We start from the raw sequence: 13962 nt of genomic DNA on the forward strand, positions 1-13962 counted from the left end.
CACATTTCAGCAACGTGCAACAAATTTCCTAATTTCTTAACTTCTTATTGCCAACTTTAAAATCTTATATCTATCTTTAAAGGATCAATTTATTTTCCTCGAGTTATACCTTGAAATATAGATACATGTCTAAAATAGATTCACTAAACACGGAAAATCGCCACTGAAACGCACATTTGTTTACGTCCGCTTAATCATATATTCAAAACGATAAATAGAATGGTTTAACTATTTCAATTTCCTCCGTTAGATTTAATTTATAGTGTCCATTAATCTTGGACGCCTTCGCGGTCGATTGGAACGGAAATCGTGAGGCGATATAACGACTGGATCACTTCTGGCTGATCTCCTTCACCGTAATAGTCATAGAAGTGATAAACACGTTTGTGCAATCGAATCCCTGCCATTTACACAATTTCTGAGCACGTATGGGCCCATCAAAATTGCACCGCTTTTTTCTCTCGTGCAAGTTCCACAGTTGCAAGTACGACCTGCATTCCCTGGACTCTTTCGTGTAATGCTTGTCCAAGTTACATAACCGACCCTCATCAGAGAATCTCTCTTTCCTTCTTTTTTTAATTTTTTCTTGCGAATGGCTGAAGCTGCTCGATTAGCTGCGCTGATACACGGCAGTGCCTATTCCATTTTTCGTAGAATACAAACTTGTTGCGTAACCTTTCCAACTTGTATGCGCACGTGCGTGCTGAACAACGTGGAATGTATATGTGTGTTCACAAGATACCAGAAACCATTAGAACCGCTAAAGATATAATTTGAAGAAAAGAGGAAGAGGAAAGAGATATTCCTGGAACTTTCTTGATTTCTTCCGTTTTTCTTTGTTTTTCTTTTCAAAACCTGTGAGAGAATGTTGTGCAAGTTTGTTATCTATCGATCATAGTTGTTTATGCAACTCATCAACATGTTTATCGACGCAATTGAATAAATAGACTTGAATAAAAATGTAGAGATTTTCTTCGCTCATCAAATACTATATTATGATTACTGTATTTTAGGTATTTTCTATATTTATCTATTGTTACGTCCAGTGACTCAGAATCCATTCCCCGGTCGAGGCGGCCATTAGCTATGCAAATATAATTAGCTGGACCACAATAATCCTAAGGAACTATTATAAAACTAAACATTTATATTTTACCATTAGGGCCCTTAATTGTTATAAAATATATGCAAGTCGAGACGTTCCTTATGATTATTACTGCACAAGGTAAAAATGGGAAGGTCGGGGTTTTTTTCACGTTCAACGTTCCTTTCCACCCACAAGCGACCTCACTAGGCGACCAACACTCAGCAATAGTTTTCCTCTGCGATAACATCGTCACCGAACTTCACTGGTTTCTGCCTTCATTCGGAAAGTGAGGGAAATTGGCGTTACTGTTAATTGGTCAATTTCCATGTTGGTGGTTAGGGAAGGGTGCTAGTCGCCCTTAAAAGAAAGTTCGAGAAGAGGAAGCGTCGTTCGTGAGAAAATAGATTTCTCCTATTTTCTCGTAGTTGGGACGAGGACTGTTTGTCGGTTTGAAGGACTTTAGTTAAACAGATCTTAAGATTTATAGCAGGTCCTCGGGCTAGCTGAACATGTACTGTGGAGACGCGTCGACATCTGGTAATCATCTTACTCGAAGAATAGAGTCTGCGTGTGGCGAGCCACGGGACAGAAATCGTTGAAATGCTTACCGTCGTGCCCCGTCCTAAGTATTTCTTTTAAGGAGAGCTATAGAGTTACTTCATGCCTTTGTTAGACAAAACGTTCATCCCTTGACCGCGGCTACGTTCGGCGACTGGTTGTCGCCTCGAGCCCAAGCTCACTATCATAAACCTCGAACAATCGGAGCGACATTTGTTTAATCTAAATTACGACATTACGGTATTCCCGAGAATCCAAGGAGAGGTTCCGGTGTTTTTCCATCTCCGACATGTATATACATGAAAAAGAGTACTCGATAAATTTCGTCATTTGTTTAGCTATTTCATATTTTTCCTTTGAACAATCAGATGAATATGGAAGATGATAGTTTCACAGTGTATAAAGAAGTTGTTTGGTAGTGTTTGAGCAACGAAGAACATCCTATGAAAGGCTCCAAGCCTTTTCACGCAATATCTCCTCCACGTTTTTACTATTAACGCCTTCCGCTCTCTCGATAGTATTTTTTTTTTTATTGTCCACGATATCTCGCCGACATCAAATATTTATTTTTCTTCTGTAATGTGTTACACGCTCTCTTGCGCAAAATCAGCTCGATTAAACACAACGACGTTAGCAGGAATACGGAGAAATATCCAGCTTGATGATTTAATTTAGCTGTAGCATAGCGTTCGCGACTTATTCTTCATTAAGGCGTGTTTAATTGCACCAGGCTCGCATTGTGTCCGAGACGCTGGCTGATTACTTAATTCTAGCACACGTTACTCAATTGCTAATTACCCGAGCCGCGGAACTCCTGGCGATCCTAAATCGAAATTGTTTCGAAAGCCACAAGAATTTCCTATTTCATGAGAATTTCCATAATATCGATTTAATCATACCGCTTTCAAACAGTGCAATAAGATCATCATAAAAGACAGACATTCCCATTGAACATTATGGATTTCATAAGGCAGGCACATCAGCTCTTCTAATGGAGGAAATTCTAGCGCCTGACTTCAATAAGTCTGTTACGTGTACCGATTGCACAAACAACGAAATCTGAACACGCGTAAGCGATTTCACGAGGCGTATCGCGGCTCGTTGTTCAGCGTCTAAACGTTTCCATTGGCTACGGACTTACGTACGTCGAGTCACAGTTGAAAAATTTCCTGTAAATTTCTGATAACACGGAATACTATCTCGTCGAATTGATTTATAAAATTCGATTGACGTTAATAGTAGAAATTTTCTGATCGGTTATTATTTGTTTTTCAAAAATACATTATCCGAGATAAAATTGAAACCTCGAGACAAAATTTCTGTCAACACAAGATACTATTTCGTCGAATCGTCTGTAAAATTCTAATGACGTTCGTTAGAAATCTTCTAACTGATTATTATTTGCTTCTCAAAGGTACGACATTATTCGGTAATAATTCAAAATCAAGAGTACACTACGTGCGCACGTAGTAGAGTCTCGCTTATTGATAGCGCGCCTATTGATAATAATTCCTCTCTCATTTTCGATAATAGGCGAGAATAGGCAAAATTTAATTAGAATTATCGGAACTTTAATTATTGCACTTACGGAGTTTTATAACAATTATGGATTTTTATCTATTTTCAAGCTGAGCTAACGGTATATGTATAAGAGGATAACAAAGAGATGACGATATTCTTGCGCGCACTTTAACAAGCAACTTGAAACGACTTGGATACTATGGACCAACAGCGATCTAATGAGATTTTCGCTGCTTATACCTTCACGTACGCTATATAAAACCGCCATCAATAAAAATTCACGATTCACGGAAAGAAAGAGAATATAAAGGAGTGCATTTCTGCCGTGTGAAAAACGTTAACGGCGGTGCTGGGTGACCTCGTTAACCGAACACGTGGATTTTCGTGGTAATACCTTTTTCTATCGTGCCTGCATAATTCCACCGTAATGAGTGGCTTTGATGCTTATAATTCCACCGGTATCGCTTCCGATAGCAGAGTTTCCAGCTAACGATACTTCTCTTCGCTTTGACCAAATGTTTCATTCCATCATAATCCTTAACAAAGTCAATGTGGAAATTTCATCAGAGAAGAGAACCTTGAAATTTCTTAATTCCGTAGAAAACAGTATCAATTGTGCGTTACTAAATTCCTACGCGAATAGGTACAGTATCGTAGAAAATATGAGTAGGAGGAGCTTGAGTGAAACTTTGGTTGTTAATGGCATCGATAGTAGATGTGTCGCTATGTTTCCTTTGAGTTTAGTGTTGCAAAAGCACCAAGATTATAGGAATTTAGAGAGGATTATCCGGACAAAGACGACTATATAGAGACAGCCTTAACGTAGAGGAAGGAAATAATAATGACCCGAAAAATAATTATCATTAAATTAAAAATAAAGCAAACAAATTACATCTGTACTTAAAAACTATCTATTTATATCTTAAAAAGGTCTAGTATTTACCGCGTAACCGATAGTTAGACTAAAAAGAAAATTCATAATAATCACTACTCTTGTTGTTGTTACACGAGACAATCTCACCTTAAGATATTTAACCAATTTCATAGCAATAAAAATAATGGTTGGAACGAAAATGTCCTAAAGGATGTAACACAATTGAAGGATATTCAAAGGAATTGTGCGAGCATTTTATGCGGTTAATTTAATCAAGTAGGCGCCGACATAAATCCAGGCGAGCGCATTCTCGCGAATGTCGTGGAAAAAGGAATACTCTCGAGTATTTCAGGCACTATAGGCAAGGGTCTTTTGTGAGCTGCATAATAGTAAAAGCATACTTGATAATTGGCGTCCCTCGATCCACGAAAGACAATGCAAACTCGTGTTTACACACGAACATGTACACAATTCTTTGGCAAAGGAATTTAAGCAAATTTATGCCTGTAAATGATAGTTCACGCGAATTGACGATTCATCGCCTCTCGAGCGCAATTGATATCGTTCCAAGGTAGCCATTGTTGACTCGTTACATTCTCGAAATTTCTCTCCCGATTTTATCGCCTTAGCAATGTGTACGTTGGCAATAATGCACCTTTTTCCAAAAAAACATGTCGTTGGGGGCCAATTAATCTGACGTCATTCAGCTTTGAGACAATTTACGATAAGTGTAGTAGGTGAAATACAATTCAGTAGGGTCGTAAAGCGTTAAGCAAGGTCACTAATTGATCTAACTACAATTAAGGCCGTACGTAAGAGTCTGCCCCAGATTTTAAAAATTTATATCATCGCCAGTGGTTCAACGACGTGTCATAAAGTTGGAGTTTTCAATATAGAAATTACTCGAAAATATTATTCTGTTTTTAAATAAATAAACTTTTTGGAAATAGAATTTTGGGAACAGAAGTAGAACTGCAGAAATAGAAGCAGGATTTCATTCACTTGGACTCTATTTGTTGGAAGGAAGTTTTATTTAATATCCGACTAACTGAACTTTTGTCGATTGAATTCACTTATCTACTATTTTACCCACTCGAGATATTCAGAACGGATGAACACAAGGTGTAATGAAACTGTTCAAACTTTGAATCATCCCTTAAACTCGAAGTGTCTCGTTTAATTCGACAGAGAGCCGGTAAACCGATCTCCGGCCACTTTAATCATCCAACAATTTCACGCTGAGATTCGCTCGAACGCCGCTATCTTTCCCGGTTGACGCGAAATCTCATTCGAAGATGGAAGAACCTTCAACCGTGTGGAACAGCAGTTGTATTTTCGAGCTATCGCGGGGTGACGCAATCGCGAGGAAACACGTCAACGGGAGTCGTAAATTCCCGTTACGATCCTAATGATCGACGCCGCGAGTAGATCGATCCCCTGATTTCCGTTAAGATAATAGGGGTGGTTGAATTAATATAACTCCGTGATTGGTAGGGTTATGATCATATTTTTCTCCAACAGCTTCGTTTAATCACACACAATAGTAACGTCGTTGAGTCTGAAGATTGCCTGGATCTTGCTCAGATTCTGACTGCCAATCTGAGAGAGGAAGGCTCGTGGGTCGTAGTAGATGTGGCGATTGATCAGATCCAACTTTGACTGAATCGAATCAACAGGATCAACCGAAAGATTGAATGAGGAGACGTCGACTGCTTGACTCCGACTGTTTGACTTGGGTGGCTTGCACTGACGACTGACTCGAACGACTGACTGATTCGTACTACTCGAACGACTAACTCGTACTACTACGAACGACTGACTCGTACGTCTACCTGTGTCAATGACGATGGAGGTTTTGAACGAAGTAAGCTGATTCGTTGTTCGTACTTTCCGTTATGAACATGAGGACACAGATCCCCGTTACCATTAGCTAAGACGTTAACGGTTGAAGTTGGGATATGGAAGCATCCTAACGGCATGACTCGTGGGAAAACCCAGATGTTTCTAATCTCTAAATGCCTGATTTTCCTTGTCATATAATTAACAATTTTTCCCGTCATAACTACCAGCTTACTCCGTAATATTTAAGAACGTTCAATAAACCTAAGGACCTTTTAAGTACCCGCTATAAACCGAAAATGCTTGCAGGATTCAAGGTTTCTGCAAGCTAATGAGAATCGGTTTATGGTGGGCCTTAGTTTTATTGAGGGTTCTCTAATGACGTTTGGGTCTGGACGGTCAGACATTAAAGTACGTCGCGCGGACCTCTTCACGCGACGTAACATCCTCCCCCCGTTGAGAGAATCCCGATCAAAAGTCCATGGATGGTATCAGGGGGAACTTTCGTCTGCGTTCTCCGCTGTTCGTGGTTGTCCGGGTTCCTCCGATTCCGGTTGACAGGGTAGTGGAATCAATCGTTTGACGCCGCGATCCAGGATGCTCGTCGCTGTCTTCACCGTGGCTGTCCGTATAATTCCGTCGGCTCCTGGGTGGACCTTAATGACGCGGCCCAAGGGCCAATGCATAGGTGGAACGTTGTCTTCTCGGAGAATTACGATTGTGCCCTCACGAATGCCATGTTTGCCCTTGTACCATTTGCTACGGCTGGTTAATTCGTTGAGATATTCTCGGTGCCATCGACTCCAAAATTCCTGCTTAAGCTGATGGATACGTTGCCAGTTAGATAAGTGGCTTGGTTGGATTGTCCTAAGATCTCGTTCCCGAATGTTGGTAAATGTGTCGCCTAACAAAAAATGTCCGGGAGTGAGGACTGGGAGATCGTTAGGATCTGTTGAGATGGGAGTAAGTGGACGGGAATTCAACATCGCTTCGATCTCAATAACCAGAGTATTGAGATGCTCGAAGGTCAAGAGTTCCGTGCCAACGGTGCGAATAAGATGCCGTTTAAATGATTTCACCGCGGCTTCCCATAAACCGCCAAAATGTGGTGAATTCGGAGGGTTGAATGACCACTGTATCTGCCGATCGGTGAGGAAGGTCTGCACCCTTTCTTGATGGTCGTCGGATTGTAATAGGAGGTGAAGTTCTTTCAACTCCCTGTTTGCTCCGACGAAGTTAGTTCCGTTGTCCGAAAGGATGGTCGCACAATGTCCTCTCCGAGAGATAAACCGGCGGAGCGCGGCAAGGAATGCGTCGGTTGTCAGATCGCTCACTAATTCGATATGAACGGTTTTGGTAGCCAGGCATATGAATATGGCGACGTACACCTTTACCCTTCGGCGATTACGATCCCTTCTCTCCTTGACATAGAACGGGCCGCAATAATCAACCCCGATGTTCGTAAAGGGCCGCGACTCGGTGATCCGTGACTCCGGCAGGTCTCCCATCAGATATTCTACTGATGGTGGATTGGCTCGGCAACAACGGACGCAGTTCTTGATGGTGCGCCATACTTGGCTTCGGCCGTCGACAGGCCAATAACGTTGTCTAATAGCGTATAGTGTGGCCTGGGTTCCGGAATGATGGTTGCGTCGATGCTCCTGGTCGATAATGAGCTCAGTCACTGATGATTTTGGCAGAATGATCGGATGCCTTTGGTGGAAGGGCATCTGTGAGTTAGTGAGTCATCCTCCGACTCGTATTATCCCTTCATTGTCGAGGAAAGGATTTAGGCGTTGGAGTTTCCCTCCCACGGACGTGGTCCGATCTTTTTGTAGTGAGCGAATCTCCTTCGAAAAATGGATGTTTTGTAGGAGTCTAAGCAATCTATTTTCTGCCGAAATGAGCTCATCTACTGTTAGAGATACTGCCCGGCTTTGCTTCTGCCTCCATCGAAAGCAGCGAGCGACGACTCTGGTTAGTTTTGACCATGACGAGTATTTTTCTAATATCGTATGGTCGACTGGGTTCGCTGCCAGGCAGGGTGACCTCTGTTGCTCAGGAATTTCGCCCGACGTAGTTGGGTTCCATGTTGGCCAATGCTCTTCGTTTTGCTGGAGCCATTATGGTCCATTTTTCCAAATGGACGGGCGCAGGAACTCCTTGGGCGTCTGACCTCGTGAGATGAGGTCCGCTGGGTTGTCGGCGGTGGGTACATGACGCCAATCGGAGAGGTTAGTCTTGAGTTGGATCTCGGCTACTCGGTTCGCCACAAATGTTTTTAACATATGCGGCGAGGTTTTGATCCACTGGAGCACGATGGTGGAATCAGTCCAGTATACGATCCGAGAGATCTCGATCGTCAGGGCTTTCTGGATTGATGCGATCAGGGTAGCCAGACGGAGTGCTCCGCTCAGTTCGAGTCGTGGGATCGTCTGTGTTTTGAGCGGAGCGACCTTTGACTTCGCGGTGAGTAGATGGGATTGGATGGAGCCGTCGGAACTAATGGTGCGGAGATAGACGCAGGCTCCGTAAGCCTTCTCGCTGGCATCGCAAAACCCGTGGAGTTCCATCCTAGTCGCTGCTGGTATTACAGCTTTTCGTGGAAACCGGACGTTGTTTATCAACGCTAATTGGGTGTAGTACCGGCTCCATTCCGTATGCAAATCCGCGGGAAGTGATTCATCCCAGTTGATCTTTAATGACCATATATGTTGCAAAATAATCTTTGCTCGAATTATCACTGGAGCTAGCAATCCTAATGGATCATAAATTCTGGCGATCACCGAACTTATTGATCGCTTTGTAACGCGTGGGAGATCAGCTAGGGTATCGACCGAATAGAGGATTGAATCAACTTGGGACTCCCAAAAAACCCCGAGGGTTTTTAGGGTCTGAGACTCACCTAATTGTAGCTTCCGGCATTTGTCTTGTTCGGATAGCCCCTTCAGTACGTCCGAATCGTTGGACGCCCATCCTCTAATATTGAAGCCGCCTGATTGCAGAAGGTCGGTGAGCTCCTTCCGAATCGACAGTACCTCTTCCTTCGTATCAGCTCCGGTGAGGGCGTCGTCTACGTAGAAGTCTCGCTTTAATACCAGTGATGCTCGCGGGAATTGGTGTCCCTCGTCGTCTGCCAATTGTTTGAGACACCGTATGGCCAAGTATGGAGCGGCTGACAACCCAAACGTCACGGTGTTAAGTTGATAGGAGTCGATCTCACCGTCGGAATTGCGCCACAGAATTTGTTGATATTTCCTATCTTCTGGGCGTATCAATATCTGGCGATACATTTTTTCAATATCGCCAGTTAGAACATACTGGTGAGACCGGAATCTAAGTAGGATGTCGAATAGATCCTCCTGCAACTTTGGTCCGGTGAGCAAAGTATCGTTTAGCAATACTCCAGTGTTGCTTGCCGCTGATCCATCGAACACAACCCGGAGCTTAGTGGTGTCGCTTGATTCCTTGATCACGCTGTGATGTGGCAGATAATACTCGTGATTAGCGAGGTGACCAGGGTCGATCTTCGTCGCGTGACCCAAGTCTATGTACTCTTGGATCACATTACTGTACGCGATTTCGTATGAGTTATCGCGTTGGAATCGGCGGTGGAGTGATGCGAGTCGTCTCATCGCTAGTGCCTTGGTTGATCCAAGGGATGGGAGCTGGCTGTGAAATGGAAGGGCGACAATGTATCGTCCTTCGCTGGTGCGTCGGACGTGATCTCGGAAGTGTTTTTCGCATCGTCGCTCTGCCTCTGAGAGATGTTGAATCGGGGGTCCTTCGTCGATTTCCCAAAACCGCGCGAGATCAGCTTGCAGAGCCGTTGTGGAGGCGTGGAATGCATTTGTCGCGATTTGGTAAGTTGGACTCCCCCCGATTACCCAGCCGAATCGGGTTTTCTGTAAACGCAGTTCCGGCTCGTCTGGTCGCGTCAGATTAATCTGTCCGACGCACATCGAAGCAAGTGTCGTACCTGAACTCAGTAAGACATCGATCGGACCTGGCACATGAAATCGTGGATCGGCCAGATTGATATTCTTTGGTATTTCCAATGTCGAGCGATCGATGTGTTGACTTGGGATCAGGGTCGAGATAGCCGGAATGACGAGGAACGTTATTGTACGTTCATAGCTGCCGTCGGTTGACGTGATCGTAGCCGTTATGTATCGCCTTGCCGTCGTCGTTAAAGTATCGAGAACCCCAATTGGGACCGAACACTTCTTTTGTTTTATTCCAAGGGAATCGGCTAGTCTTCTAGTAATGAAGTTCATGCTGGATCCAGTATCGAGCAACGCACGGCAACGAATAGGTTGCCGTTTGTCGGTCAGCATGTTAACTTGTGCTGTAATTACTAGGTCATTGCACAATAATTTGGGATCTGATGGTCGGGTTTGATCGGTCCTTGTTGGGGTTCGGCGTGCCTGGCGTCAATTGTGTGTCTGTCTCGGACTGGTTGATGGACTTGAAGTCCGTGAAGTCCTTGGGTTGTGCTTCCTTGCGACCTTCCGAGTCTTTGACGGGGATGTCGATGATCTCCTGCTGGAAGGGGAGGAACCTTGATCTGAATTGGAGGAAGTCGACCTTACCTTTTGCCTGTCCCGATGTAGCATTGTATGATGGCGACCTCCACACACCCTACAAGACCCGGCATGACAATCCCGAGTTGTGTGTCCCGCACTCAGGCAGTTCAGACACAGGAGTGCACTTTTGACCTCCTTCAAGCGTTCACTGACGCTTTTGGCTCTGAAGGCGTCGCAATGCCAAATGGAGTGTTGGCCCTTGCAAGAATGGCAGGAATTCTTGACCCGGGATGCGGTGAATGTCTGTCCTCGTGTCTTACGCTGTCGGATTCTTTTGGATTGGTCCGGTGTTTTAATTTGTTTGATATCGGAAGGTGAGATGCCTGTGAGCGCTAGATTCTCGAGGTAATCTAGCAAATCGGTGTATTGAGGCACCTCCTTGTTGGTCAAGGTTAGCTCCCATTGTTGCCTGACGTAATCGGGTAGTTTGGAGCTGATGAGATTAAGAATGAGGCTATTCGGATGTACGGTTTGTCCCAAACTGCTTAGTGCGTCGAGGTTCTGTCTTACGACATTGGCCAAGTCTCTTAGGGCCATTGGAGAACAATGCGTCAGCTTTGAGTAGTCAATGATTGCAAATCCATGGCATGACACGATGCGTCGCGGACAATCGTACCTCTGCTTGAGAAGGCTCAGCGCCTTCGGATAGTTCTCCTCATGGAAAACTAGAGAATTCACACAACTCGCGGCTTCCCCTACTAAGGAAGCCCGCACATAATGGAATTTTTGTAAGGTGGTTAGGTGAGAGTTCATGTCGATAGTCGAGTTGAATGTGTTAAAAAATGCGTTCCAATTTTCGAATTTCCCGTCGAATGCTGGTAGCCGCATTTCTGGTAAATGCATTTTCGCTTCGGGAAAATCGGTGCCCTTTGATGGCGGCGGGATTGAAGATGGCTTTCCTTCCCGGAGATGCTGTATTCTCTCGTCCAGGGAACTGTACTGTTCCGACGCTACGCGTTCCTGAACGATATCCTCGTCCTCGATGTCGTCCAACTCGTCCTGGAGTGATAGGAATCGTTTCCACCCGGTTTTGAGTAGGGCTTGAGATGATCTCAAATATGCAAGATCTTGCATGCCTGACTGTTCGTATCTATCGATGCGGTCCCTTATAGTCGTTAACGTGCCTTCGAACAATTTATCACGTCGTTTCCTCAAGTTGTTGATCTTAGCTGGGGTCGGCATGATTCGGGATGTGGATCGACTTGAAATCTTCTTAAATTGATTACTCAGTTACGTCGGGACGCTGCCTGGTTGCGTGCCTCGACCAGTGTGTATATCTTTTGAAGGTGTTGCTCCTGACGTCGCTGACCTTAATGCAGTGATACACTTCCGCTGTTGGATTCAAAGGGAACACGTGGCACTGTGTGTGGACACTTACTTGACACTGGCACGTGATCCGGCTCGAAGGACCATGTATTTTCGAGCTATCGCGGGGAGACGCAATCGCGAGGAAACACGTCAACGGGAGTCGTAAATTCCCGTTACGATTCTAATGATCGACGCCGCGAGTAGATCGATCCCCTGATTTCCGTTAAGATAATAGGGGTGGTTGAATTAATATAACTCCGTGATTGGTAGGGTTATGATTATATTTTTCTCCAACAGCTTCGTTTAATCACACACAATAGTAACGTCGTTGAGTCTGAAGATTGCCTGGATCTTGCTCAGATTCTGACTGCCAATCTGAGAGAGGAAGGCTCGTGGGTCGTAGTAGATGTGGCGATTGATCAGATCCAACTTTGACTGAATCGAATCAACAGGATCAACCGAAAGACTGAATGAGGAGACGTCGACTGCTTGACTCCGACTGTTTGACTTGGGTGGCTTGCACTGACGACTGACTCGAACGACTGACTGATTCGTACTACTCGAACGACTAACTCGTACTACTACGAACGACTGACTCGTACGTCTACCTGTGTCAATGACGATGGAGGTTTTGAACGAAGTAAGCTGATTCGTTGTTCGTACTTTCCGTTATGAACATGAGGACACAGATCCCCGTTACCATTAGCTAAGACGTTAACGGTTGAAGTTGGGATATGGAAGCATCCTAACGGCATGACTCGTGGGAAAACCCAGATGTTTCTAATCTCTAAATGCCTGATTTTCCCTGTCATATAATTAACAATTTTTCCCGTCATAACTACCAGCTTACTCCGTAATATTTAAGAACGTTCAATAAACCTAAGGACCTTTTAAGTACCCGCTATAAACCGAAAATGCTTGCAGGATTCAAGGTTTCTGCAAGCTAATGAGAATCGGTTTATGGTGGGCCTTAGTTTTATTGAGGGTTCTCTAATGACGTTTGGGTCTGGACGGTCAGACATTAAAGTACGTCGCGCGGACCTTTTCACGCGACGTAACAGCAGTCAAACAGTGTATCAACGGAATGCTAAATCAAAGCTTTCGAAAGTGACTCTTATCGGTATAGTCACAATTTACGATAATGTGTTACGCACAGACAATATAAAAGTTTGTCTCGAATGAAATACGTTCTTCATTAGAAAACAATTTAATAGATAGACTCACGAAAATTCCCACCTGGAACTCGTGAACTGTTTTTCAAAATACACCTAACATTCTTGTATGTTTCTAGTATTTTTCCAATTCATCGTGATATCATTCTTCGCGAATTCATATTGCTCGCATTCTAAAAAAACACTTACCAAAATCCTTACATCTGCAAGGAAACGTGCAATCGAAACGTGTAAATCTCAGCTCTCGCTCATTTTATGATCGCTCTATATTTTTATTCGTGGTGTACGTATACGCGTGAACCTTGAAGCGAGATACAGTTTGGCCAAACGAATTTGACGAGACGCGTCTGGAAAAGGAAAAATAATTTAATAAAAGCCGGTTGACTATAAACCCTTTTATAACACGGTTTCAATCACAAGCTGGCCAGATTGGATATCACGTTACAATGGTATTTATTCCCGATGATGACCCGTTACGACGACCGGATCCATACGCGACAAGACAGAGCTAGCACCTCGTAAATCGAAGCCCAAGACATTTAGGATCATATTAAATGAGGCTAAGTGCGATAGCGGCCGTGATAGGATTAAACAAGATATATACAGTGGCCTGGCTATCTAAAGCTTGTGTATAACGCGTGTCCACATTTTTCATGAATTAATACATAATAAAGCGGAGAGACCACTTAGCGTCTCGTAATTTTGGCAAAAGTACATCGTAAACACTGACGAAATATGATTGCATAAAGAACAGAACCTGCTAATTTCGAAAAAAGTTTCGTGTACGTTTTGAGTGGAATTTCAAAACTTTAAGAATGTAATATAGTAGAAAACAACAATAACGAGGACAAAGAATATTTTTTCCAAGCCACTTTTACGTGGAAAAATAAATTACGATCGTTATTCGATGGTTAAGTATTCGACAATCTGGCGAGCTGTAAGTATTCGCATTAAAAATAACGAGATGAAACTGCAGGAATACGAAGGTACGGGAATGCGTGAAGAAAACGTTCGTTT

The 13962-nt window shown here is 43.7% G+C and overlaps 3 protein-coding genes across 3 annotated transcripts; all 3 read right to left on the minus strand.

Annotated features, from left to right (window-relative positions):
* Positions 1-6370: 6370 nt before the first annotated feature.
* Positions 6371-7609, minus strand: LOC126928289 (uncharacterized). The gene has a single exon (XM_050744100.1). It carries the CDS (start codon positions 7607-7609, stop codon positions 6371-6373), a length of 1239 nt encoding a protein of 412 aa, XP_050600057.1.
* A 393-nt stretch (positions 7610-8002) lies between these two features.
* Positions 8003-10216, minus strand: LOC126928292 (uncharacterized). Its single transcript, XM_050744102.1, has one exon. The coding sequence runs from the start codon at positions 10214-10216 to the stop codon at positions 8003-8005; it is 2214 nt and encodes a 737-aa protein (XP_050600059.1).
* Positions 10217-10236: 20 nt separating this feature from the next.
* Positions 10237-11647, minus strand: LOC126928293 (uncharacterized). The gene is made up of 2 exons (XM_050744103.1): positions 10520-11647; positions 10237-10446 (listed from the first exon to the last, which is right to left on the minus strand). The coding sequence occupies exons 1-2, from the start codon at positions 11645-11647 to the stop codon at positions 10237-10239; spliced, it is 1338 nt and encodes a 445-aa protein (XP_050600060.1).
* Between the last annotated feature and the right edge of the window lie 2315 nt (positions 11648-13962).

Source organism: Bombus affinis, unplaced genomic scaffold, assembly GCF_024516045.1.
Source record: "Bombus affinis isolate iyBomAffi1 unplaced genomic scaffold, iyBomAffi1.2 ctg00000804.1, whole genome shotgun sequence".
Classification (NCBI taxonomy): domain Eukaryota; kingdom Metazoa; phylum Arthropoda; class Insecta; order Hymenoptera; family Apidae; genus Bombus; species Bombus affinis.